Consider the following 27,142-nt stretch of genomic DNA (forward strand, 5'->3'; position numbering starts at 1 on the left):
GTGTGTGCGCGCGTGCATGTTGGGGAAGGATGTAGATTTGTGGGTCTGTGCAAGCTTGTGATTGTGTATCTGCCTGATGCTTTATATTCTGCACAGAAAGCAACTCCTCCTATCTGACCCTCTGCCAAAACAAACTCAACAGGCAGAATCAATCCGTGTTTCTTTCAAAAATTCGGTCTGCAACCTTACCTGCAACTACAGGGAAGGGCTGGCTGATGATTATTTCCTGCATTACTACCTGCCATCCCTGACCTTAATTAACATAAATTCATTATAGTATAGGCACAGCAGCTTTCAGATTTATCAATATGGCTCATCCTTCAAACATGTTATGTGGATGTCATACATTGGAAATCAGAACATAATTGTCCAGAGGACTGAACTATAGCAAGGAGTATTTAAAGACAGGAGTTTATATCAGACCTATATTCAAATACCGTGTCACAGGTGAAAAGCTCGAAAAACCCCTACTTCTCGCAGCAGTGCATACAGGCCACTCACCCTGTGCGTGCACACAGTAACACCGTAAGGGGTGAACTCCTGACAAAACAGCAAATTCCTGAAGACCTGGTTTCTGCATTCTGGCAGGTAACAACCACATCAAATTGAAAGCTGTTGCTGTCAGTTATTGCCCAGGCTGTATCCATCATTAGTAGCAGTGGAATTTGTCACGCAAGGTGCAAGCATACCTTAGATTGAGCAACTCTGAAAATAGTTTCCAGCTTGAATGACAATTTAAATGTGAATTTCCAAATGACACATGCTATGACCAACAATCCACCAATTGGAAGCTTCCCATTTTGAATAATCTTTTTTCTCTTTCCCATTTGTAATTTGATTCCAACTATGAATTTTGGGAACATCAATTATCATACTTTTTCAGTCAGGAGACCTTTCTTTACCATAAGGCCTTGTTTAACGTAGTCTCACTGCAACATCGGCAGATTAATGGGGCCTATCATAGAATCCATCATAGAATCCCTACAGTGCAGGAGGTCACCAATCAGCCGGTCAAGTTTACACTGACCACAATTCACCCGAGCTCTATCCCCACAACCCCATGCATTTACCTAAGCTTATCCCCCTGACACTCAGGGGCGATTTAGCACGGCCAATTCACCTAACCCGCACACCTTTGGACTGTGGGAGGAACAGGGAGAACGTGCGAACTCCACACAGACAGTGACCCGAGGCCAGAACTGAACCCGGGTCCCTGGCGCTGAGAGGCAGCAATGCTAACCACCGTGCCATCATGCGAGCCTGTAATCTAACTGAGTTTTTGAAAGCCCATTTTAATGTTGTTAAAATTGTTCCCGTGCCTCTGCTCTTCTCACGAGCCAGGGAAGCAGTTCAGCCCCTCTACACCATCAGGATTCTCACTTCCTCAACATTGGAGCTCTAGCTTTGAATCAGATTGGGATCTGAAAATGGTCCACAAGAGTGAAGTAGCAAGAGGGCGAGTGAGGATCGAAGAAAGCCACAACTCGGGGGGCAGGGAGGGCAGAGGTGACAACTCGGGGGGCAGGGAGGGCAGAGGTGACAACTCGGGGGGCAGGGAGGGCAGAGGTGACAACTCGGGGGGCAGGGAGGGCAGAGGTGACAACTCGGGGGGCAGGGAGGGCAGAGGTGACAACTCGGGGGGCAGGGAGGGCAGAGGTGGCAACTCGGGGGGCAGGGAGGGCAGAGGTGGCAACTCGGGGGGCAGGGAGGGCAGAGGTGGCAACTCGGGGAGCCGGGAGGGCAGAGGTGGCAACTCGGGGAGCCGGGAGGGCAGAGGTGGCAACTCGGGGAGCCGGGAGGGCAGAGGTGGCAACTCGGGGAGCCGGGAGGGCAGAGGTGGCAACTCGGGGAGCCGGGAGGGCAGAGGTGGCAACTCGGGGAGCCGGGAGGGCAGAGGTGGCAACTCGGGGAGCCGGGAGGGCAGAGGTGGCAACTCGGGGAGCCGGGAGGGCAGAGGTGGCAACTCGGGGAGCCGGGAGGGCAGAGGTGGCAACTCGGGGAGCAGGGAGGGCAGAGGTGGCAACTCGGGGAGCAGGGAGGGCAGAGATGGCAACTCGGGGAGCAGGGAGGGCAGAGGTGACAACTCGGGGAGCAGGGAGGGCAGAGGTGACAACTCGGGGAGCAGGGAGGGCAGAGGTGACAACTCGGGGAGCAGGGAGGGCAGAGGTGACAACTCGGGGAGCAGGGAGGGCAGAGGTGACAACTCGGGGAGCAGGGAGGGCAGAGGTGACAACTCGGGGAGCCGGGAGGGCAGAGGTGACAACTCGGGGAGCCGGGAGGGCAGAGGTGGCAACTCGGGGAGCAGGGAGGGCAGAGATGGCAACTCGGGGAGCAGGGAGGGCAGAGGTGACAACTCGGGGAGCAGGGAGGGCAGAGGTGACAACTCGGGGAGCAGGGAGGGCAGAGGTGACAACTCGGGGAGCAGGGAGGGCAGAGGTGACAACTCGGGGAGCAGGGAGGGCAGAGGTGACAACTCGGGGAGCAGGGAGGGCAGAGGTGACAACTCGGGGAGCAGGGAGGGCAGAGGTGACAACTCGGGGAGCAGGGAGGGCAGAGGTGACAACTCAGGGAGCTGGGAGGGCAGAGGTGACAACTCATGGACAGGCAGGGCAAAGGTCACAACTCAGGGACAGGCGGGGCAGAGGTCAGAAGTCAGGGAACAAGGGCAGGAAAGGCCATAGTTCAGCGAGCAAAGCGGTGGGAGGCGCCACAACTCAGGGAGCACAGCGTTGGGAGAGGCCACAATTTGGGAAGTGGAGGCAACGCTTCTGGCTGCTCTCAACCCCAGGATGCAATTTCATGCTGGCTGGGCAATTAATGGTCAACCAGTGTGAAACATGTGCTGGGAAGGTCAGGCGTACAGAAAGGGGAGGGTGTGAGCTAGTGCTGCTAATCTGCTCCCTCAGTGGGACAGCTGCATCAGTCGGAGTTGTCTCAGGGAACTGCAGACCTGGATAACTAAATTGCAATGGAAAACTATTCAAAGCATTTTGGCAGCACATTCAAACGCAACCCTCAGTCTCCAGACAGCTTTTTAAATTTTATTTCAGACTGGAGTGTTTGTCCACCCAAAATTGAGCTTAAACATAAAGACCACTGTAAAAGCAGATGGACTGTGTAAAACTGCCATCTATTTGTCCCCTTAATGGGCAAACTGTTTGCTTGATTGTTGGCGGGCGCACTTCCAACTCTCCAGCACGCCAGATGACTGAAATATTCCACGAGTGCATGCTGACACAGGACACGTGCGTGATGTTTTTTCGCACAACTCACTTGCTTCTGAGTTGAACGAGTGCTCACCTGAGCAATGTAAAATAATAGTCTTTGTCTTTTAAAAATAGTCTGCAGTCATTGTGCTGAAATTAGAAGAAATTGTATTGAGATATCCACTGCACCTCCCGTTACATGTAACAACTATTTACCCCAGCCATGGCTTCATGAACAGTTAATCTATTTTTTATTTACATTCTGGATTGATACAGGATCAGGGTGAAGAGACTTTGAATGATGAGCTCCTGGAAACTTATTATGCAAATATGTCACATGAAGGACAATGCTTCCAACAATATGCTGCTCTCTCAGTACTGGACTGACCTGTCAGCCTAGTTTATAAACTCAAGTCTGCAGTGGGATTTGGATCTGAGCTGTGCAAATGATGATTCTTGAATGAGATGTTTTGAAAAGGTTTCTGCAGCCACACAGCTGGCATGGAACATACTAAAGCTTAAAGCTGCATCCCCATCTATTTTCAACTATCAAGGTGTAGATTTGCCTATTGCTTAGCATTCAGGAAGAGCATTTTCCAAACCCACAAAATTCAAGCAGAACAAAGCAGCAGAATTAAAATGGAAAATTATTTTCTGGAACTTCTAACATAGAAATGTTTACAGGCCTTAGTTAAATGCCTTGGGATCACTCAGGCTCAGTCAGTTTACAAAGGCAGTGGGATCATTGCACCTGTACTCAAATGAATGATGAACACAAAGATAACTGAGAACAACGATAACTTGACTAAGCTGCTGCAAGTGAGTATGGAGAATTCGGCGTTCAGCCAAATCTCCTTTCACTGCAGCGGGACCAGAGGATCCCGCCAGTGTAAACAGATGGAAGATTCCAGCCCAAGGATCTGGTTCATGGAAAAATCCCAACAAGAATAAGAACTCTCGATTGTTCTAACTGTTGCTGTAACAACAACCAAGTTACAAAACAATAAAGTGGAAACAAGGACTGCTGTTCAAATTTCCATTTTGGATTTTTGTGTGGGAGGTATCTGACCCCAACGTGGGAAAATGGGACAGCTTGTTCCAGGTAGTACTCTTCACAAAGAAGGTGAAGCCAGGCCTTCACCTCATTTCTGGTGCAGTGTCAAAGAAATGTTGTTAACCGATAATGCATCTGGAGACAAACTGATTCTGACGGTGGGAACATCTTGGGGAAAAAAAAACACAATTTTATTCCCACTCTCCAACTGCTGAAATAATTGAAGATAGGCAATTAGAATGATGCAGCCCAACCTTAAATCACCACAGGATGCTACATACAGACTTAAAACACAGAAAGTTCCTTTATTTATCTGTGGTATTTTCCACATGAAGACTATGATGGGGGTGCAGGCACTGAATAGAAAGAGAATCCTAAGACACAATGAGATATCTTTAAAAACTCCATTTCACTGAAACTCAATTTCAGTGGAAATTCTCCAACCTTGCACAAAAATGTTCCTTCAGTTTCTAACAGTTATCTAGGGACTGACATAATTATACCCTTATACTGCAGTGTTTACTTTAGTTTGGATCATCTCAAAACTTGAAATTGACATCAAGTGATGATAAATAGTGCTGGATAAGTTAGACTTCTTGAGCAAAAAAAACATAGGATATGTGCACAATTATATTAACAGACAAACTGTATTAACAGCCTGGAAATCACAAAGGTACTTCAGCAGAAACATTTAGGTAGTGTTAAGCTCCCAAAATGTAAATTTCCACCCTCCCCCCCCCCACTCTCCCTCCATCACCACATGTGGATAACCTCGCCTACAGAAGGTCCTTTAGTCTGATTCTTCTGGATTTTCCTTTTTTGCGCAAACCCATTTAAGGGTGCAACTGGTCACAAATCTAAATTGGGGCACCACAGATTGCTGGATAAAGGCTCATCAGCAGTGATTCCATTTCGGCTCTGCATTTTGAAATTCTAGGCAGCAGATCACATCTGCCATGTTGTGAAGTTATGGAAGGTTGAATACTCCAACTAATTCTTCTGGGAACACAGACCTCTGACATGAACATCAATCACTACTTTAAAAGCCATCTTCTACAATCAAGCACAATCATGTTTCGAAGGCAGTATGGACTGTTGTGATTTATCCTCGAAACGTGAGAAAAGGTGACATCGACTACTCATGCTACCAGTCTCTCACATAGCCCTCTCTTTTTTTCCCTGGTTTTCCATCCTGCCTCTCAGATACCCAGTCTCCCACACTCCTCCCTCTTTCAGGTCCCCTGTCTCCGAATGAGTCTCTTTCCAAGATTCCAAGGATAAAATAGGCAAAACCCACATATTTGAGGATTGTAATTGATGTGTTGCTATTTCCAATAAGAATTATTTTCATAATTATTTTCATTAATTATTTTCATAATTAGTACTCACAAGTCAAATACGAGGTAGTGAAATCCTTCTTCTGATATGCTGTCATGGAGACGAACTAAAAAAATAAAAGTAATTTTCCGTTAAGTTCCGGTAATTGAAACATCAGACTTATGAACAATCCACACACACTCACAAGGCTTTGTCACTTACTGAAGAAAAAATACTATTGATTCTTGTCACACAAAATGGAGGAGGCCCTTCATGAAAATAAGTCCAAGTTTGAAAAGCCTGTGTGATCTTGGCCCTAACAATTTCATGGTCATTTATTGTGCTAATACTTCTGCTGGTTCTCAAATATGGCTTTAAAAACTCAATATCTGGTTTGTTGCAGACTTACTGTAGATTCCAGTAGTCTGTCAAAATGCATGACAGAATTATAAATGATACTATCTTCCTGACTGGGTGATGTTTTCCAAACTTACCACAAAAGCAATAGTAACATTCAGCCCTCAAACATGCTTCCCCTTTCTAACGAATTATGTCCAATTTATATCACAACTCTGCAAACCTGCCATTGCTTCAGATCCCTTGATACTTGAACCAGCAAAGTTCTATCGATCTCAGCCTTGAAAATTTCAATTACTTCAGCGTCCACAATATTTCAGATTTTCACGACTTTTGTGTTTGAAATGTGCATCTTATTTAGTTCCTAAATGATTCAGTTCTCATTTTAAGAGAAGATCATCTTTGTGTGGATTGCCTTGCCAGAGGAAAGAGCTTCTTTGTATCATCCTGATTCAAATAAAAACTTGATATTTTGAACACGTCTATTTTAACACCCCTCAACCATCTAAGTTTCAAGTGAATACAGGTTGAGTTCATGCGATCTGTTTTCCACAATTTAACATTTTATGCCCTGGACCAATTCTGGTCCATCTTCAATACACCCCTTCCAAGGTCAACACATTTGTCAAGATTAGTGTGCAAAATGGATGGAGTGCTCCAGGTGGGATCTTGCTGAGGCACTATCTAAATGAAGCACTTCATGACTACTGAATTCCAACCGTCCTGAGACAAAAGTCAACAGTGCTTTTCAAACGTTTCTGAAAGTTGTAAATAGTACTGCACTCTGTTACGGTTAATTTATTATTCCTGGACCTAACTAACCTAAATTCCAAACAACAGTGGGCAGTGAAGGGTACGTTCACACCATGAAATCGCCAACAAACAAAAGGCACACAGATAGTGGAAAACCAGCAGCTTTGACCAAATATGCAACTGAAGCTGAACCTTTCTGCCATATTGCTTTTTTCCTTTCTCACAAAGATGGACCTGAGTGGTTCCGGAAGCATAACAACTGATCTTTGGACAATGCAGTTCAAACCACTCAAAGTGACACACTGTCCAGCTGAACTTTTAAAAAATTCTTTCATGGGATGTGGGTGCCGCTGACAACGCCAGCATTTATTGCCCATACCTAATTGCCCTTGAACTGCATGGCTTGTTCAGGTAAGGATGGCAGATTTCCTTCCCTAAAGGACATTAGTGAACCAGATGAGATATTGTGGCAATTAATGATTGTTTCAGGGTCACCAGCTTTTATATTCCAGGTTTATTAATTGAGCAACTGCCATGGTGGAATTTGAATGCATGCCCCCAAAAGCAGTATCCTGGGCCTCTGGATGACTAGTCCAGTGACAAGTACAGCACTATCTCTGCAGAGGAGTGTAGGTGTTCAATTGATCAGCATATACAAGACCAAGATTGATAGATTTTGCGCACAAACGGAATAAATGGATGTGGGAATGAGCAAGAAAGTGAAATTGATGCACAAGTTCAGCTATGATTTCGCTGAATTTTATGCTCAAGATTCTGGAGTGAGACTTGAACTCACAACCTTCTAATTGGGAAGCAGGAGGGCTCCCCACAGAGGCACGGTTAACACTTTGAGACGAGCTTGTGTTTTTTTCTCCACTTTGTGCCTGTCAGCTTAAAACCAAGCAATAAAAAATACTATTCACATTCTCGTTTCCATGGACACGGTCTCATTCCCAAAATGATAACAGATGATGCACGTATTCCTGTCAGAACGCCTTCCAATTTGCCCTTCAAATGGGCCAAGGTCAGAAGAAACTTGCACACCATCAAACCTCCTAATGGCCCATCAAAGTGCTGAGGAACATTTGCCACAAACAGCTCAGTAAAAGCAAAGGATTTTCATATCCTGGTTCACAAAGAAGATGGGAGTTGGTGTAGCCCTGTTGGCAGTGCGCTTTTCAATTATTTAACAGCACAGCATGGCTGCGCTGAAGGGGAGGAGGATGGGAATTAGTATTCCGCAGCCAGGCTTTACTGCTCTGAAACGGAACAGAAACTACGACAGCCTACTCCGTGTAAACAGACTCAGCAATGCAGAAGGAATACAGATTTAGTGCAATGATGTAAATGCCAATATAATATCAGCAGTTAGTGTAATCATGGCTATTTATAAATGACTGCATTGGGAAATGTCTTGAGAATACCTAGTTCTTCAATCTCACATTCCCTATTTAGCACCAAATTATCATTCGTAACGCTGCAAATGGGAGAAAAAAATCATTTCTGCTTGAAATGATGACAAATTGTCGAAGGTTTCAACATTATATCTCATCCATCAAGCGAGGGGAGGGGTGAATATGCAATGCAGAACGAAATCACTGGCTTTCACAAAAAAATAGGCAGACACAAAGAACCTCACCTCCAAATCTCAGCACAGCCCCCACATCCCCAGCAAATAACTGATAAATATGACACAACCTTTTTATTTAAGAAGGAATTTCACTTAATCAAAAGCTGTGAAACAAGCAAGGATATTGGCCCTCAAGTTCTGCCACAGCCCTTCCAGCATGTTGTCAAGGTGCAAATTGTGGACTTGAAACTCAGCGTCTTCACTAAGTATGAATATGGGAATTAAATCCCCATCACAACAAACGGAAATAAGCTTTTACACTGCCCAAGGGCAACAGTGTCCCGGCAGCAACCTTCACAATAAACTGGCAATTCAGGTAATAATGGTCCCAGGTCCCACCTGTAGCAGGTCATGCCATCAGACCTGCGCTGAACTTCAAAAGGTCTATGCACTTATCTTGCTCATTCCCTCCATCACTGCAGATCTTTCTCTTTCAAAAGGCATCCAACTCCCTTTCCAAAGTTGCTGCAGATTCTTTTTTTAGTGTGTAACGAGCTACATGCCACTCTCTGCTTTCTATCTCAACCAGTTTTGTATCCACATTTCAACCTTCTCTTCAATCCCATGGTTGCAAATTTTGTAACATTTTATTGAATAGCTTTTCAAGCCCAGAAACACAATAACCACACCCTTCCTGCATCTCACTATACCCCTCACCCCAGCGTGCACACATACACATAGCAAGACACACTCCTTTACATGTAATTAAAAAGTTGCCTGATTACTGAATTCTGGTCATTTTTGCTAGTGCAGAAACATCCAAGGTTGATGACTAAATTGCGCAGCACGTTTCTCTCAGACACACAGCATTGCAGTATTTTGAGAATCTGTACCATCTGTGACTTCACATCCTGGCTTGTAAATGCCTTGGAAATGACAAGAATGCAAATGTAACCACTGACTTATGGCAGGAACCAGATTGTCAGAACTTAATGATGTATCAGGTCTGCAGCATGCTAAGATAACTTAGCCCATGAGTGAATAAATGGATCACATCATACCCAGGACAGTGGCATTTATGGGAATACACAATTAGCGGGAGAGGAGGAGAATGAGAGTTCAGTGAATGTTCCTTCAATTCCTTGCCAAGTGGTAATCCTTGTGATTGTGGTATGTGGCAGGAAAAGGGGCTGGTCAGTGGACAAGCCCTAGCAAAGAATGACAGGCTTCACTCCCCCTCCATTTATTCTGCAAATCTTGAAGGATTCCTGGAAGCGCTCTCTGAGACATCACATACTCCAACAGGAAAATAGTACCAAATCAACAAAATGTTTACAAGGTTGCAGAAAAATGACAACCTCCTGAAAATCCCTTACCCGTCCTCGTTTGAAAAGTTCTTCCCTAAATTCCATTCCTTGAAGCTGAGTCTTGTCCCAGAGTTTGAAATCAAATGGGCTGACAGAGTTTTCAAGCCATAAAATGTATAGAGAGTAATTTGAGTGCATCATATATGAGACTGATGACATGGCAGTGTTGAATTAAATGCCACATGAAACCAGTCAGGGATTGACAACTCATCATTGCCCTCCAATGCAACCCAGAGTTATTCACAAACAATTCACATTTTTTGGCCTGTTTTGCATCATTACATGACTGTTCATGACAACCAACATGTACAAGTTCAATGTCTGAACGAAATGTGCTAATAATTGTAAAATAAAGTCATTCTTCAAATTTTGCAGACCCACAGGGGTCAAGCTAGTCATCCAAGCTCCCAAGGATGTTAACTCTCCATGTGCATGATTCTGCGCTGCTTAAACCAAACAAAAATTTATGAAATGGTATCTCAGGCATGCCTTTCTGCTGGTCAGCACAGCCTTAGCAAAGCAGTAAATTTGCTCATTTCAGCAAACGATGTCATCTCATTCTTATTTCATGAGAAGTTGCCCGGCATTTCCTTCGAGAGTCAGGGTTACCTGACAGTCAATCAAGGGAACATACTCAAGAGTTGATCACAGTCCAGTCTAACCACAGATTTGAGGTCGGTATCAGCAGCAAGCTGGAGTCCTCCAAATTTACTGTGAAGTCTTTCACTCTCTTGTCTGGATTCAAAGTCAAGGCTCCAAATATGTCAATCACTTCATGATGACTCTTCTGTTTGAAATGGGGATCATCCACTCAAAGTAACTTGATTATCAAGTTGAAAATGATGTGATTGTCCAAAGAGTTACAATGCTACAAGTTTAACAAATTCAGTAAGACAGAGATTGGCAAGTATGAATAGAAATCTAATCTCTCAAGAATTCATGGAATTTCTCAGTGAACTGGCAATATGGAGAAAAGAACATAAGAATTAGGAGCAGGAGTTGGCCATCTGGCCCCTTGAGCCTGCTCCACCATTCAGTAAGATCATGGCTGATCTTTTCATGGACTTAGCTCCACTTCGCTGCCACTCACCTCAATTCCTTTCCTGTTCAAAAATGTAACTATCCTTGCCTTCTAAACGTTCAACAAGGTAGCCTCAACTGCTTCACTGGGGCAGGGAATTCCACAGATTCACAACTCTGAGTGAAGAAGTTCCTTCTCAACTCAATCCTAAATCTGCTCCATCTTATTTTGAGGCCATGCCCCCTATTTCTAGTTTCATCTGCCAGTGGAAACAACATCCCTGCTTCTATTTTATCTATTCCCTTCAAAGTCTTATATGTTTCTATAAGATGGAACTGACTTCTGGGTTACCTTGCTGATCATTAGCGTTTGCTACAAGTTGACTAGAAATATAACCAGTAAGATTTATGTATTTATATTGGAAGTTCAAGTTCTGACAAGTGCTCAGGTGCTCCACTGGAGCACTTGCGAGAAACGTTGACATCAAGTTGTGGAAGGAAGTATGAGAACAGAAGACCAAACGTTTGGTCAAAGAGGTAACTTTGAAGCAGTGACTGAAAGGAGGAGAGTTAGAGAGGCAGAGACTTTTAAGAAAGAAATCGAAGTTGAGGATCTAGGCAGCTGTAGGCACGGCTGCCATTGGGGGGGGGTGAGGGATCGGAGAGGGGAGTGATTCAAGTCAGATTTCTGCAAGATGTCAGAATTGGAGAAGCACAGATATCTCAATAATTGTTGTTTGGTTGGAGCAGTTACAGAGAGAGGGAGAGGGCAAGACCATGTCAGGATTTGAAAACAAGAATGAGGTTTGAATTTGCTTGGGACAGCTTGACGTGCTGGTGATGAGACACCCTCTTCAATTAAATAATAAACCTAATGAGCACAATTTAAAGCATAAAACCGGTTCATTTTTTTCTCGAGATGAGTAAGAACCATTTCATCGAGAACAAACTTCACAGTTCAAGATGTTGGCAAGCGAGTAAACACTCGGGCAATGCATGCTTCACTGCTCAGTCACACTGCAATCCAAAGCCAATTCGAGATACCATTCTGCAAGGCTCGCATTGGGAACAACTCCACCCAACAATCTTCCACGACTCATTCTTTATCAACAACATCTAGCAATGCTGAGCCTCACAAAGTGAAAGACACAACAGTATGGAGAGCGGAATTCAAAGTCGATTTGCAAGTCTGCAAGTGAACCAATTGTGGGAGAAAAAAAAACATGTTCTAAAAATAATTTGCGATATTGTATGGGGAGCAGTGTATGGGGTTTCTCATGGCTCTGTGGAATTCACACTGTAAAATAATGTTCCTAGAACAGGATGTGAATGTGAACGATTTGACATCAGATGATGATTTTAAGTCTCTCGACAATTTAATTTAAAATAGTTACTCACCACCACCACCAAATGCGCACCAACATCTTGCTGCTGAAAGAGTCTGGCAACAGTATTATCCACTGAGATTGCAAAGAATGAAACAATTCATGGCAACTTCCACATTACCTCCTTGCTTTTGTACTCTATAACCTTCAGTTATACAAACTGCTCAACTAAGTGGCAGGAAAGATGAAAAAAACTCAAAAATTTAAAAAGTTTGACAATCTCAGGTGGGATTTTTTGGTTTTTTGGGTTGAGCAAAGCCAGAAAATCTCCATGTGTCAGATAAAGCCCAAGATGGGTGCAACGTCTTATTTTGTCAGCTTGGATCTTGTTTGTCTCCCCTGTGGGGGCCTTGAATTGAATTCAACTGGAATTTGAATTTGGTTTTTGGAGCAAGCAAGAAATGGATGTGTTTTTGCATGGTCACTCTTGAGCACTGACTTTGTAACTTTGAGAATGGAGTCTTCAATTGAAGAAAAATGACCTCAGAACATGAGTCCAGACTTCTAGAACGCTTGTGACAGCACCACTATCTCCCCTTAATGTGCAAGAGAGCAGCAATCACCTATTCTTCATTACAGTATGAAACTTGAGAACAGAACTGATAACATCAAAATTAGAGCAATCTGTCAAATCAGCCAAGATAAGGAGCCCCAGAAAATGCTGAATAAGATATTTTCACCCATTTAAATAAATAGAAAATTACTCAATTTATATAATTAATTGAGAGATGACAAAGTATTTATGGTTGACAAAAGTTCATGGATAAGCAGCGATTAAATGCAACGAGGATCAGATCACCCATGATCAGAAATGAATGTCAGAGCAGGCTAGGAATACCAAATGGTCCACTTCTGCTCTTATTTCTCACTGAGATAAATGTAGGCAGGCAACATTTGGTCCAATTACGTAAAGTAGAAGAAACAGCGCTAGTCACAGAACAGGTGTAAGAAAGGTGTCAAAGTGGTGAACTGTAGCTATATAGTGAATTGGAAAGTTCAGTGTTCTATCGGATTTAATCGTGAGTTCAGAAGTCCCTACAGGGCAGGAGACAGTTATTCGGCCCATCAAGTCTGCGTGACCTTCAAAAAGAGCACTTTTCATCATCACAGTATTTAAAGCAAGCTAGCTACCAGGACATCCTTGCTGTTTAAAAGGGTCTACCTTTAAAAGGAAAGGAAACCATTCAGAAATGGCACAGAAGTTGGCAATTTAGCCAACAGTCAAGATCTTTGTTAAAGGGATCTGAAAATCACCGATAATGTGGGGAGCAATATAAACCTTGGCAACGTATCCTGGATTCAAATATTTCCAGCATTATCACCATTAACTCAGAATATCTATCCTCTATCCCCGCTCATTAGGTGGATTGGCCATAGCCAATCTGCACATCTTCGGATTGCAGGAGGAAACCGGAGCACTGGAGTGCAAACCCCACGAAGACAGTCAACTAAGGCCAGAATTGAACCTGGGTCCCTGGTGCTGTGAGGCAGCAGTGCTAAGCATTGTGTTGCCCATCCAGCATACAGGAATGTCAGGGACCCAATCTATTTTGTCCATTGTGTAGCTGTTTTAAGTATGTTTTATACTGCATGTCGTATATATTTTGTGGAGCTATTAAAAATTGACCTCAATGTTTCAAGACGTTTGTTAGTTTTTCAAGAGTAGATAGAATGTCTCACCATCAATGAAAACCTCTTCTAGTACAGGGACAGCAATGTCTGAAAGGAGGGTGAGGTGGAATGGGGGATGGTGGAAGGGGTCTCAGATTACAATTGCTTAAACATTGAGGCTGCGCTGGGAAATGTGGAGCTAGGCAAGGAATTTGAAATGGGATGAAAGATATGTTGGAACTTATGTAAGATAGGATGCAGGTAACAAAGATGTTGGCAAGCTGGTGTCTTAGCAGGTTTTCTCCAGCAAGTTGCTCAGCTTAGCAGATCATCACAAGGTGCTTATCAACTGGTAATGGATAGTTGAGGAGCTGTGTGTGGCTCAATAGCCTTCACTGCTCATCAGTTGAGATGGATAAAAAAATCAAAGTTGCCATCCCTATATTTCATCTCCTTCTCACGAGAGACTGGGTTTGGTGGACTGCCACTGTCCCCAAAGACAGAATGTAGAGAAGGAATATTTTCAGCTACGCTCCTAGTTTCCTGAGACTTCAGGATAATTAGGATTCAGGAAGATGGGTAAATTTAAATCAGTGACGTAAAGTTAAAAGAAAGTTAAATTAATCTCTTCTAATTTCCATCCAACATCAACTTTATGCAAGCAAGCTTAAGACTGCATTCAATGCTTCCTCAGACGAAACATACATTCATCACAAACAACAGGTAGTGTGTTGTCACAGGGAAATGTCACTTCGCTACCATTGGAACAATTATGCTAAATTGATTTGATTTGTGTCTCACAGAATGGCTCTGTAGCTGAACTGTAAAGTTCAAGCAGGGTTCGTACAGAATGCATAAAAAGACGCCCGCCATTTTCGTGTAGAAATATGTCTCCCTATCTGCACAAAAAAGCTCAACACTCAGCTCATGGGCATTCACAAACTTTAGCTGCACACAGAGGGAAGACTCGCAGGTTATCCGTTTTCTTGTCATCATCACGGTGCTTAAAGCAAGCTAGCTACCAGGACATCCTTGATGTCTTAAAGGTCTATGAAAGCTTTTAAAACAAAAGGAAACCATTCAGGTTTGTGGCACACAAGTTGGCCATTTAGCCAACAGTCAAGATCTTTGCTAAAGTGATCTGAAATTCACCGATAACATGGGGAGCAATATAAACCTTGGCAATGTACCCAGGATTCAAATACTTCCGGCATTATCACCATTAACTGAGAACCATCTTTGGTCATTTATGCTGGATACTTTACACTTGGAAAAAGTTTGTGTCTGTTGGTAATTGGGAAGTTATTGCTTCAAAAAAAAAACAGAAACAGTGCTGGACAACGGAAAGAATGTCATCAGATTTCAGCTTTCATAATTTTACTCTGATCTTGAGTGTGGATTCAAATTCACTCCAAATCTTCAAATTATTATATAATGGAGGCTGCTCTTTGAAGCTGTACTGAGGGGCTGTTGTGTTCTGGTACCAGAGCAGAAACCCCAAAGAACATAAGAAATAGGAGCAGGAGTAGGCCATCTAGCCCTTCAAGCCTGCCCCGCCATTCAATAAGATCATGGCTGATCTGAAGTGGATCAATTCCACTTTCCCGCTCTCTCCCCATCACCCTTAATTCCCTTGTCTGTCAAAAACCTATCTACCATGACTTAAATATATTCAGCGAGGTAGCCTCCACCACTTCAATGGGCAGACAATTCCAGAGATTCACCACCCTTTGAGTGAAGAAGTTCCTCCTCAACTCCGATCTAAACTGCCCCCCTTTTATCTTGAGGCTGTGTCCCCTAGTCCTGCTATCCTTTATAAGCGGGAAGAATCTCTCTACCTCTACCCTATCCATCCCCTTGATTATCTTATATGTCTCTATAAGATCCCCCCCATCCTTCTAAACTCCAATGAGTACAGACCCAGACTATTTAGCCTCTCTTCATAGGCCAACCGCTCATCTCCGGTATCAGCCCAGTGAACCTCCTCTGCACTCCCTCCAAGGCCAATATATCCTTGTGCAAGTGCGGCAACCAAAACTGCACACAGTACTCGAGCTGCGGCCTCACCAGTGCCCTGTACAGTTGCAGCAAGACCTCCCTGCTTTTATATTCTATCCCCCTCGCTATGAAGGCCAGCATTCCATTCGCCTTCTTGATCACCTGCTGCACCTGCAGACTGGGTTTTTGCAACTCGTGCACAAGGACTCCCAGGTCCCTCTGCACTGAAGCATGCTGCAGCTTTTCGCCTTTTAAATAATAATCCCTCCTACTATTATTGTTGTTATTTTAAAGCATATTATGAAGCCCAACGAGATCCCAAAAGTTTTTCTATTTGGCATTAGCATGGCAAGAAAGTGTTTCACTCCAGGTGTGATTGTATTGACAGACTCGGAAGCTTTCATCAAAACAAGCTTTATTTAACAACACAGGTTAACTATAATGAATGATTTAGCTTCACTTTTACCAACTAAAATACTTAAACATGACAAAATACAGTTCTTAACTGCTAACTTATCGCTATTAGCTTCAATTCAGGCAATCTTCTTCTTCTAAACTTAAAGGCTTCTTCAAAATCGGTTATCAAACCCCCAGGCTTGCATGCTTGTACTTGTTAACAGTCCCTGAGCCTTAGGACACCTGGAGAGTGAAGAGACAGAGAGACAGACACCTGTCTGTAACAGCCCCAAACAGCAGCCTCCACAGAGAGAGAGGAAGAAAGCAAACCCTTATTTCAATTAGGACCAGGCAGAAACTGACTGTCTAAAATTTAAGAGAACTGCGTGTTTTCCCTGTAAGATTAGCTCCCCCCATTCACATGAATCTGCCTGTCAGTCAACTTAATCAAAACCCTATTTTGAAACCAGAAGGGGAAAACCAAAACAAACAAAAATGCATCAACTCAGATTAAAACAAACATATCCCGAGCCATCGTCAATCAGTATCTTGCATTCTTAGCATGAGAACTACCGTGTGCAGACAAATCAGCACTGTGTCAACAGAGTTGAATGTTAAATACACCCCCTTACAAGAAACATGATAAAAATACATTTCTTAAAGGCACAGTATTATCACACAAATGTAATGTGAAACAGGTGGTCATTCTGTCTCCATATCTGGTTCAGGTGAGTCTTGAAAGAAAACTCATTTATTCATTCATGGATGTGGGCCTCACTGGTTAGGCTAGAATTTATTCACCATCCCTAATTGTCCTCGAGGTGGTGATGGTGTGCTGCTGCCTTAAAGCACTGCGATACCTGCGCAGTAGGAACATCCACAATTAGAAAGGGATAATAGGATTTTGCTCCAATGACTGAGGTCACTTGCTTTCTCTCTGTGGAAGCTGCGGTTTGGGGACTGTTAACACGTACAAGCATGTAAGCATGGGGATTTGCTAACTATGTAGCTCAAAGGGGAACTTCTCAGTAATGGTGCGCCTGCTGCCGTTATCCTTCTCGGTGGTAGAAGTCACAGGTTTAGAAGATGCTGTCAAGGGATACTTTGTGAGTTTCTGAAAACATCTTGCATACCCACAACCATCTTCCTTTGTGCTAGGTCTGCCTCCAACTAATGGAGAGCTTTCCCCATGATTCCCATCGACTCCAGTTTTGTTCGGGCTGCTTGACACCACACTAAATCAAATGTGGCCTTGATCTCATAGAATCCAGACAATGTAGAAGGAGACCATTTGGCCCATCAAGTCTGCATTGATCACAATACCGTCCAGACCCTATGGCCGTAACCCCATACATTTACCCTGCTCGTCCCCCTGGCACCAGGGGCAATTTAGCATGGCCAATCAACCTAACCTGCACATCTTTGGAACGTGGGAGTAAACCACAGCACCCGGAAGAAACCCACGCAGATATGAGGAGAATGTGAAAACTCCAAACAGACAGTGACCTGAAGCAGGAATTGAACCTCGGTTCCAGTGCCCTAAAGGCTCAAGGGCAGTCACTCACCTCTGGAGTTCAGTGTTTCTGTTCATTTTTGATCCAAGGCTGCAATAAAGTCAGGAGCCAAACGACTCTGGGTGGAACCTGAATTGAGCATCAGTGAACAGGATATTGGCAACTAAGTGCCACTTAATGGTACTTTTCATGACCCCTTCTGTCGCTTTACTGATGATTGAGAGTACACTGATGGAGTGATACATTATTAGTTCTTTACAGGACATACGTGGGCAATTTTTGACATTGCTACAGCTTAGTTGTAGCTGTACTGGAACTGCTTCAGTACTCATCATGGAATATTATCAGGGTCAAAGCCTTTGCAGTATCTAGTGCCTTTGTCCTTTCTTGATGTGGCACAAATCAAGGAAAAGCAGGTGGTTCTCCTCAACCAGCAAACTTTCCCTGTAGTATTTACCTTAAAATGTATCTATTGATGGGAAATGGGCAGTCATTGCTTTGGATCTGGAGTCACATGTCAGCCTGACCAGATAAGGGGAGCAGATAGCTTTCCCTGAAGGGAATTAATGAACCAGATGGGTTTTTTTTCCCATAGCTGATGATAGTTTCATGGTGTAGCTTGCAATTTGAGTTTTGTCATTAATTGTGTGATTTGAACATGTGCCCCTTGAGGATTAGCCTGGGTCTTTGGATTATTAATCCAAGGACCTCATTAATGTCTCCCCGCAAAATTTGTAAACAGAAAAAACGCCCTTGACAGATTTTCCAGTTGCCAATGCAAGACACATAAGACCATCAACCATTAATTGGAGTCCAAAATGTGGCAAGATTGCAGTCACAAAAAACAAGATTTTGTTAACCAAAACATAGAGTCACAAAAAAAAGAGTTGGACAAGACAACAAGCAGTGATGTGCTCAATTGGTTTAACCAACATTGTTATTATGAGACAAATAGCTACATTCCATGCTGTGAACTTTGCTTGCTTACTGTCCCTTTGAAGACTTCAACCAGACTCTTAGAAGCACAGACTAAAACAGATAAGAAGGTGATCATTCGGCCCATCCTGCCTGTTCCAGTTCTTGGGAAGAATTATCAAATCAAATCAAAAATCTACCTAGCTCTGTCTTGAATATAGTCAATGACAAAGCAGCTTAACCTTCTGAGGTAGAGAATGCATCAAATTCACAATCTAAACAAGAAGACATTTCTTCTCATCTCAGTCCTAAATGGCTAAATTAGTGCCTCTCAATAGTCAGGCTCAACCCAGGATGCTTAGTTACTAAGGTAACAGACAACAGTTGCTTCTGAAGCACAAGAGCTTTCAATCAGTTGCCATGGAATTGGCATCTATCACTTTGCCTACTGAAGCACAATTCATTCAGGCACTTAGGTGATTCCATCAACCCATTTCTGCACAATAAAACCTGCCATGTCCAACACTGTCTCATTTGTTGTTGTTTCATTCATGATCTAATTAATCAGTACACTCAGTTCTACTAGATTAGATATGTTGAATTCAAACACAAAAACATCAGCCAAGATGGAATAGTCTCCTACACAAGAAATCACAGGTGACACAGTGGAGGTTTTTAAAATGATGAATCTGGCAACAGGTGAATCTGATCACTTTACAAATTCCCCATGGTTGAATTAGCTTTCGGCGTTCTGCCGCTATCACAGCACCATGGGTAATGATGAACAGCAGAGGATAAATCCTGCAAGCTCATGGGTGAGCAGCCCCTCAAAACAGCAGGAGGGTCCTCACTGAAAAATTCTGTGCAAGCCTTCATGGATCACTGAGGAAGTCACTCCATTTCCCACATGGCCAAACCATTCCCCAGCACATATCTCAGTGGGCAGATCAGGGAGGAATTCAATTCAGTGCACACTTGTCAGGCTTCCAAATTTGGCACAATGGTGAATACTGTGAACACAATAGTACTACTTCTGGTCACTTATGGTGTTACTAAGGATTTGTATAATCCTGAGGTTATGATAAACCAGGTTTGAATGAAGTAGCAACTGAGAAATGTGTTAGAATAGGCCAAAGCCTGACTTGTTCCATTTGATTTTACAACTACTGATACTGCAATGCTATTGGTTGTGAAATGACATGTTTAATTGGCCAATAAAGATCTTGAAATCATATCTACGATTACAGATTAACCACCAGAACATGTGCAGATTCAGCAAACCCAAAAGAAAACACTACTTTACTGAAGATTTGCAGAGCTGTAAGGAAAGAACTGAGATGTGGGACTAATTGGATAACTCTCTCAAAGTGCTCATACAGGCACAATGAGCTTTCTTTTGTGCTGTATCTTTCTCTACTTTACAATATTATGATGTGTAGATGCCTGAGGTGGGCAGACTGAGAAATCTCACAACACCAGGTTAAAGACCAACAGGTTTATTTCGGAGCACAAACTTTTGAAGCACTGTGCTTTTGCAGTGCTCCAAGAGCTTGTGACCCAAATAAACCTGTTGGACTTTAACCTGGTGTTGTGAGACTTCTTATTGTTGCAATATTATGGACTGCAAATAGTTCTCAGTTTCATCTGAACATTTTTGAATATTGGACTGGTGACTGTTATTAGAGTTTGGTGGTCAGGTGACATGACCCAACTGACATCTACCAATTGAAGCATAGAGAAGTGGACCATCTTTAACACTCAGCATTTGAATCGGTCAAGTTGGGCTACACACGAAAAGAAAACTGCCCTTTCAATTCTGCCAATCAAAACTTAACATGACAAACATTTTTCCTCAGTATGAATCTTCTCTCCTGCTCAAGTTGTCTCTGCGTCCTCTCAATCTGACATTGCATAACGAGTGCCATCATTTGCTATGGAAACTGGCACACTGGGCTCAAACTACTCGTGATGATTTCGTTCTTCAAACCTGAAACACTGAAGGATCTCACCCTGATTGGGTTAAACAGTAATTTGAGTCCTGGAAGCGAAATATCATGGTGTTGACCTATTCTGCTCCTTGCTGGATAATTCCTTCCTCAAAAGAGGTAATGACAATGAACTGTCAGTCTGAAGGTGCTCAACAGGACAGATGCCGAGTATCTGTTTCTGCTGGGCAGACGCTTGAGAACTTGGGAGGTCAACAGGTGGAATTTTGTCAGTTGCCTGACTGTAGTTCAAAAGTCAGGGGTGAGCCTACACCTGCTGGAGTAAGGCTGAGATTCTTTCCCCAATCTGGAGGGAAGTCCAGCTTCTTACATCATTGTCCTATGGCCAGCAGCGCTCTGATCACAGTAATGTCACTGGGGGCAGCGATTACTACTCCAACATTCCCAACGTCAATCAAGGCTTGAGCTGGATTCAGTGGTGAGTGGGGGAGAGTAGGAAATCACCATCAGGAAGACAGTGGATCATAGAGGAAGCGATGGCCTTGTGGTGTTATCAGTAAACTATTAACCCAGAAACTCAGTTAATGTTCTGGGGGCCCAGGTTTGAATCCTCCACGGCAGTTAAGGAAATTTGATTTTTAAAAAATATCTGGAATTAGGAATTTGCTTATGACCATGAAGTCATTGCTGATTGTCGGAAAAACCCATCTGGTTCACGAATGCCCTTTAAGGAAGGAAATCTGCTGTTCTTACCTGGTCTGGCCTACATGTGACTCCAGACCCATAGCAATATGGTTGGTTCTCAACTGCCTTCTAGCAACTCGGATGGACAATAAATGGTGGCTAGCCAGCGATGCCCATGTCCCATTAGTGAATGAAAATAACATGAAGGCAGCTCGTACCATGCAGGAAGGGGCCTCCATCAGGCACAAGTCCAACATGAAACACATGCTGCCACCGGAATTTACCTGACAACCTTGCCATGTAGTCTGGGCACCCTCTGTTGCTGCCAAATATTCTGCTGACCAATTCCTGCTGCTCCATGCTCTACCACACTGAACTCACCAATCCTAAGACTCAATCACAACACACTAATACACTCAATCACTAACACAGCACAGCAGTTATTACTGCTGCCTCACAGCACAATGGACCCAGGTTCGATTCCAGCCTCAGGTCACTTGCTCTCCGTATCTGCAAGGATTCCCTCTGGGTGCCCCGGTTTCCTCCCAGTCCAGTTAGGTTGACTGGCCATGGTAAATTGACCCAAGTTTGAAGGGGATTAGCAGAGTGAATATGTGGGAATAGGGCCTGCGTGGGATTCTGGTTGGTACAGACTCAATGGTCTCCTTCTGTACTGTGGAGAATTCTTAGATTCTTTGAATGGGGGTACCATTCAACTTGTTCAATAATCTCACGAGCAAAGTGCAATGGGTCTCAGGAATGAATGGGGAGGAATAGTGCATCCACCAATTATAATGTTTTGTTATGTAAATAGATGAGTGACTTTCCAAAGTTACTACTGTCAGTGTGAGAAAACAGAGTGCAAGAGTTTGCACTCACGTCGCATAAGCTTGGATGTTGAAGGCACTTCAGCCGATCGACTAGCAACCTATCACATTTGGTCAAGCTGGAATGGTACAGTTAATGGAAATCCCAAAGGGACACAGTTCCTTCTCAGTTCAGTTTGTCACTCAGCATTTTGTTTTAAACAAGGGCACTGCATTATTTTGACAACCTTGTATTAACATCCCAAAACATTATTAGCATTCTCTTTTCCAAAATAATAGTGCAACACAAGGAAATAGAAATGTGCAGAATGAACTTCCTCATGCTATTTGCTTCAGAATATATAAACCAATTTGAATTAAGATGCAAACCCTTTAAAGTGTCAAATTGTGTTGAAAGATCTGGCGTTTTATTCATCAGCTCAAGTATGAAATTAGAGCTAAATCCTGCAAGGACAGCTCTGGTGGGTTTTGTGTTTGTTCCTTCAAGAACTGTGTGGGCGAGCTGCTGTCAGCACCACAGAGAGTAGCTGTAGAGGCTTTGAGCGTGGGCTACTTAAATACTGCTGCTCCAGTATTATTAACTGTTCCAAACATCAGGAGCTTTTCACACCTATAATGAACAATCTCACAAGAATAACCATTGGATTTTCAACATCCTCTATCAGAGGAGATAGTTTATTTACAAAAAACATGATTAAATAACCTATTTGTTTAATGGTGATCCTCAGCATTAATTTGGCCACAGTATTGCTTTTTGCAGGCATGCATCTGCTTCGAGTTCCAACATTCTGTTCCATGAATGAATAGGATGGCAGCAACAATTTGTTTCAGAGACTGCAGCCGAGAGATAGAAACCAGAAAAATGGGTCAGAGGTCCTAATCTAAATTATTATCCACTCAAAGTGTGTGGCTGATGAGGGCAAGGTGACAGCTATGGTATTCCCCACATGCAAAGGGCCTGGCAATGACCATAATCTCTGCTCAAAGAAGGATGGCCACTCCAGCAAAGTCATCCATACCACCCTCCACAAATGTGAAGACCAAGGAAGAAACATGACGTGAAATAACCCTATGCTGCTTTCCCCTTCCTAACCTTGAAGTTCAAAGGCCAATTGCTGGCCTTCTATTACAAATCTAACTTGGCCTTAGCATGTCAGGAGTCAGGCCTGAGTATCTCTGATGGGCATCAAGCATGACAACTGTAAGCTATTAATCCATGAAGGCATGCACCCAGGAACATGGCATTGAACAGGTATTTTGTGTCAGTCTTCACAGTGGAAGACACAAATAACATGCCAAAAATTGATGTCAGGAAGGCTATGGCAGACATGAACCTAGAAAGTATTATCACGAAAGAGATAGCGTTGAGCAAGTTAATAGGGCTAAAGGTAAACAAGTCTCTGGTTCTGATGGAAATGCATCCCAGGGTACTCAAAGAGATGGCGGGAGAAATAGCAAATGCACTTGTGGTAATTTACCAAAATTTGCTGGACTCTGGGGCAGTTCCCGCAGACTGGAAAACAGCAAATGTGACGCTACTGTTTATAAAAGGAGGTAGACAAAAAGCAGGTAAATAGGCCAGTTAGCTGAACTTCTCCAGTAGGGAAAATGCTTCAATCTATCAATAAGGAAGAAATAGCGAGACATCTGGATATCAGTTGTCCCACTGGTAAGATGCGGCATGTTTTATGAAGGGCATGTCATGTTTGACTAATTTGGTGGAATTCTTCAAGAACATAACATGTGCAATGGACAATGGGGAACAATGGTGTACCTGGATTTCCAGAAGGCATTTGACAAGGTGCCGCACCAAAGACCACCACATAAGATAAAGATGCACAGTGTTACGGCTAATGTATGAGCATGGATAGAAAACTGGTAAACTAACAGAAAGCAAAGACTGGGGGTAAATGGGTGTTTTTCTGGTTGGCAATCAGTGTGACTAGTGGTGTGCCTCAGGGATCAGTGTTGGAATTGTAATTCTTTATAATTTACATAAATGACTTTGAGCTGGGGACCAAGTATAGTGTATCAAAATTCGCAGATGAACTCAGGTGGGTGGAAGAGCAAAGCATACAGAGGATGTTGACAGTCTGTGAAGGGACGTGGATAATCTAAGGGAGTGGGCGAGGGTCTGGCAAGTGAAGTACAATGTTGGCAAATATGAGAACATCTAATTTAGTAGGAATAACAGCAAAATGGACTATTATTTAAATGGTAAGAAATCGCAGTATGCTGCTGTGCAGAGGGAACTGGGTGTCCTTGTGCAGGAATCTCAAGTTGTTGGTTTGCAGGTGCAGCAGGTAATTGAGAAGGCAAATGGAATTTTGTTTTTCATTGCTAAAGGGATGGAGCTTAAAAACAATGAGATTATCTTGCAGCTGTATAATGTGTTGGTGAGGCCACACCTGTGTACAGTTTTGGTCTCCTTACTTGAGGAAGTATATACTGGCACTGGAGGGATTCACTAGGTTGATTCCAGAGTTGAGAGCGTTGGCTTATGAGGACAGACTGAGTAGACTGGGGCTATACTCATAGGAATTCAGAAGAATGAGGGGAGATCTTATAGAAACATATGAGATTATAAGAACATAAGAACATAAGAAATAGGAGCAGGAGTAGGCCATCTAGCCCTTCGAGCCTGCCCCGCCATTCAATAAGATCATGGCTGATCTGTTGTGGCTCAGTTCCACTTTCCCGCCCTCTCCCCATAACCCTTAATCCCCTCTCTTATCAAGAACCCATCAACCCGCTTCTTAAAAATATTTAGCGAGGCAGCCTCCACCACTTCAACGGGCAGAGAATTCCAGAGATTCACCACCCTTTGAGTGAAGAAGTTCCTCCTCAACTCCGTTCTAAACCGCCTCCCCTTTATCTTGAGGCTGTGCCCCCGAGTCCGACTGTCTTTTTTGAGCGGGAAGAGTCTCTCCACCTCTATCCTATCCATCCCATTCATCATCTTATACGTCTCAATGAGATCTCCCCTCATTCTTCTAAACTCTAACGAGTACAAGCCTAGTTTATTCAGCCTCTCCTCATAGCTCAATCCCCTCAACTCCGGTATCAGCCTAGTAAACCTCCTCTGCACTCCCCACAAAAGGTTATTGCAGAAGGTCAGGGGACATGGAGTTGGGGGTAGGGTGTTAGCGTGGATAGAGGATTGGTTGTCAAATAGGAGGCAGAGAGTGGGGGTCAATGGGTGCTATTCGGATTGGCGGTTGGTGACTAGTGGGGTGCCCCAGGGGTCGGTGCTGGGGCCTCAGCTATTTACCATTTATATAGATGATCTGGAGGAGGGAACCGAGTGCAGGGTGTCGAAATTTGCTGATGACACCAAGATTGGGGGAAAGGCAAATTGTGCGGAGGGTGTGGAGAGTCTGCAGAAGGATCTAGATAGGCTGGGCGAATGGGCCAGGAAATGGCAAATGGAATTTAATGTTGGCAAGTGTGAGGTGGTCCACTTTGGTAGGAAGAATGGTAGGAAGGACTATTACTTACGTGGCGAAAATCTGCAGCAGGCGACGGTGCAGAGGGACCTCGGGGTCCTTGTGCATGAGTCGCAAAAACCCAGCTTGCAGGTGCAGCAGGTGGTCAGGAAGGCGAATGGGATGCTGGCCTTCATAGCGAGGGGGATTGAATATAAAAGTAGGGAGGTCTTGCTGCAGCTGTATAGGGCATTGGTGAGGCCGCAGCTGGAGTACTGTGTGCAGTTTTGGGCGCCGCACCTGCGCAAGGATATTTTGGCCCTGGAGGATAAGATTATGAACGGAATAGATAAGATAGAAGCAGGGAAAAGCTGTTTCCACTGGTGGATGAACCTCGAACTGGGGGGCATAGCCTCAAAACAAGGGGGAGCAGATTTAGGACGGAGTTGAGAACTTCTTCACACAAAGGGTTGTGAATCTGTGGAATTCCCTGCCCAGTGAAGTAGTTGAGGCTACCTCATTGAATGTTTTTAAGGCAAGGATAGATAAATTTTTGAACAGTAAAGGAATTAAAGGTTCTGGTGAGCAGGCAGCTAGATGGAGCTGAGTCCACGAAAAGATCAGCCATGATCTTACTGAATGGCGGAGCAGGCTCAAGGGGCCAGAGGGCCGACTCCTGCTCCTAGTTCTTGCGCTCTTATGGGCGAAATCTCTTTTTGTTCTGAATGATATCCAAGATGTCATGATACAACCTGAATGATATCTGATCATGAAAGTTATAAAGGCATCCACAGAAAGACAATGGGAAGAGGGAATGTGGTTACATTAAAAATTCAGAGTGTCAAAAAGGAATCACAATTTCAAAATTACTGCTTGGTGCCCATTTACATTACAGAGGAAGAGGATAAAATAACAATGAAAATGAGAACCTAAAAACCAGTCAAAAGTATGAACTGAGTATTTAAAACAACTAAGAAACTAATAATGGAAAGAATGATGGGACTTGAGATAGACACACATAAAGGATCTGATGGACTCTGCCCAGGGTAAGTAAAGAAACAAGTGGGGCAACTGCAGGTGCATTCCTGATAATTTTCCGAACTTCTTTTGATTTTGGAACTGTCTTTTTTGGATTTGAAAGTTGCAAGTGTCATTCTATTAATTTGAAAAGGAATGAGGAAGAAACCAGAAGAGCAAACATAACACCTGAACATCAGTTGTGGGCAAGTTACTGAGATCTACCATCATGGACAATGACTGAATATTTGAATAGGTATGTTTGCATGTGTGTGTGTGCAATTATAATGGGAAAGTCATTTCTGACTGGTTGAATCTTTTTGAGGAAGTCACAAATATGGTGGACAAGGGAATCTCTATGGATGATGCTGATAAAATTATACACAAGAGATGATTTGCTAAAATTAAAGTGAATACAATCATAAGTAAGCCTGGAAATTTGGTTTTAACTGGTTGGGAGGTAAAGAAATAAAGTAGGGAGAACAGAAATGCACTGTTGATCAACACAACGTGATGTGGTGATCCTCAATTTTTCACAAATATATCCATGATTTGGATGAAGGCATGGAGTTGTATGGGCAAATTTGAAGATAACACAAAGTTAGGTGTGGAAGTTTATGGAAGTCGGATATTACAAAGAGATGCAGAGAAATTAAGTGAGAAAAGAAAACTGCAGCAAATGGAGACCAACATGGATAAGTGTCATATCTACTTTGGACCTGAGTGAGGAAAATTAAGTATTTTATTATTGACAAAAGACTAACAGCATTGAGGAGCAAA

The 27,142-nt window shown here is 43.4% G+C and overlaps 1 protein-coding gene across 50 annotated transcripts in view; it reads right to left on the reverse strand.

The window, feature by feature from the left end:
* The window catches only part of LOC145361429 (calcium/calmodulin-dependent protein kinase type II subunit beta), a 268,939-nt gene that overhangs the window by 133,914 nt on the left and 107,883 nt on the right, over window positions 1–27,142 (reverse strand). For all 50 annotated transcript variants that reach the window (XM_080217228.1, XM_080217224.1, XM_080217219.1 and 47 more), the window contains exon 4: window positions 5,650–5,704. In XM_080217228.1, the coding sequence (XP_080073354.1) occupies window positions 5,650–5,704 (55 nt within the window). The remainder of the gene's footprint in view (window positions 1–5,649; window positions 5,705–27,142) is intronic.

This window comes from Carcharhinus amblyrhynchos, chromosome 34 (genome assembly GCF_965287045.1).
Source record: "Carcharhinus amblyrhynchos chromosome 34, sCarAmb.v2.hapA, whole genome shotgun sequence".
Taxonomy (NCBI): domain Eukaryota; kingdom Metazoa; phylum Chordata; class Chondrichthyes; order Carcharhiniformes; family Carcharhinidae; genus Carcharhinus; species Carcharhinus amblyrhynchos.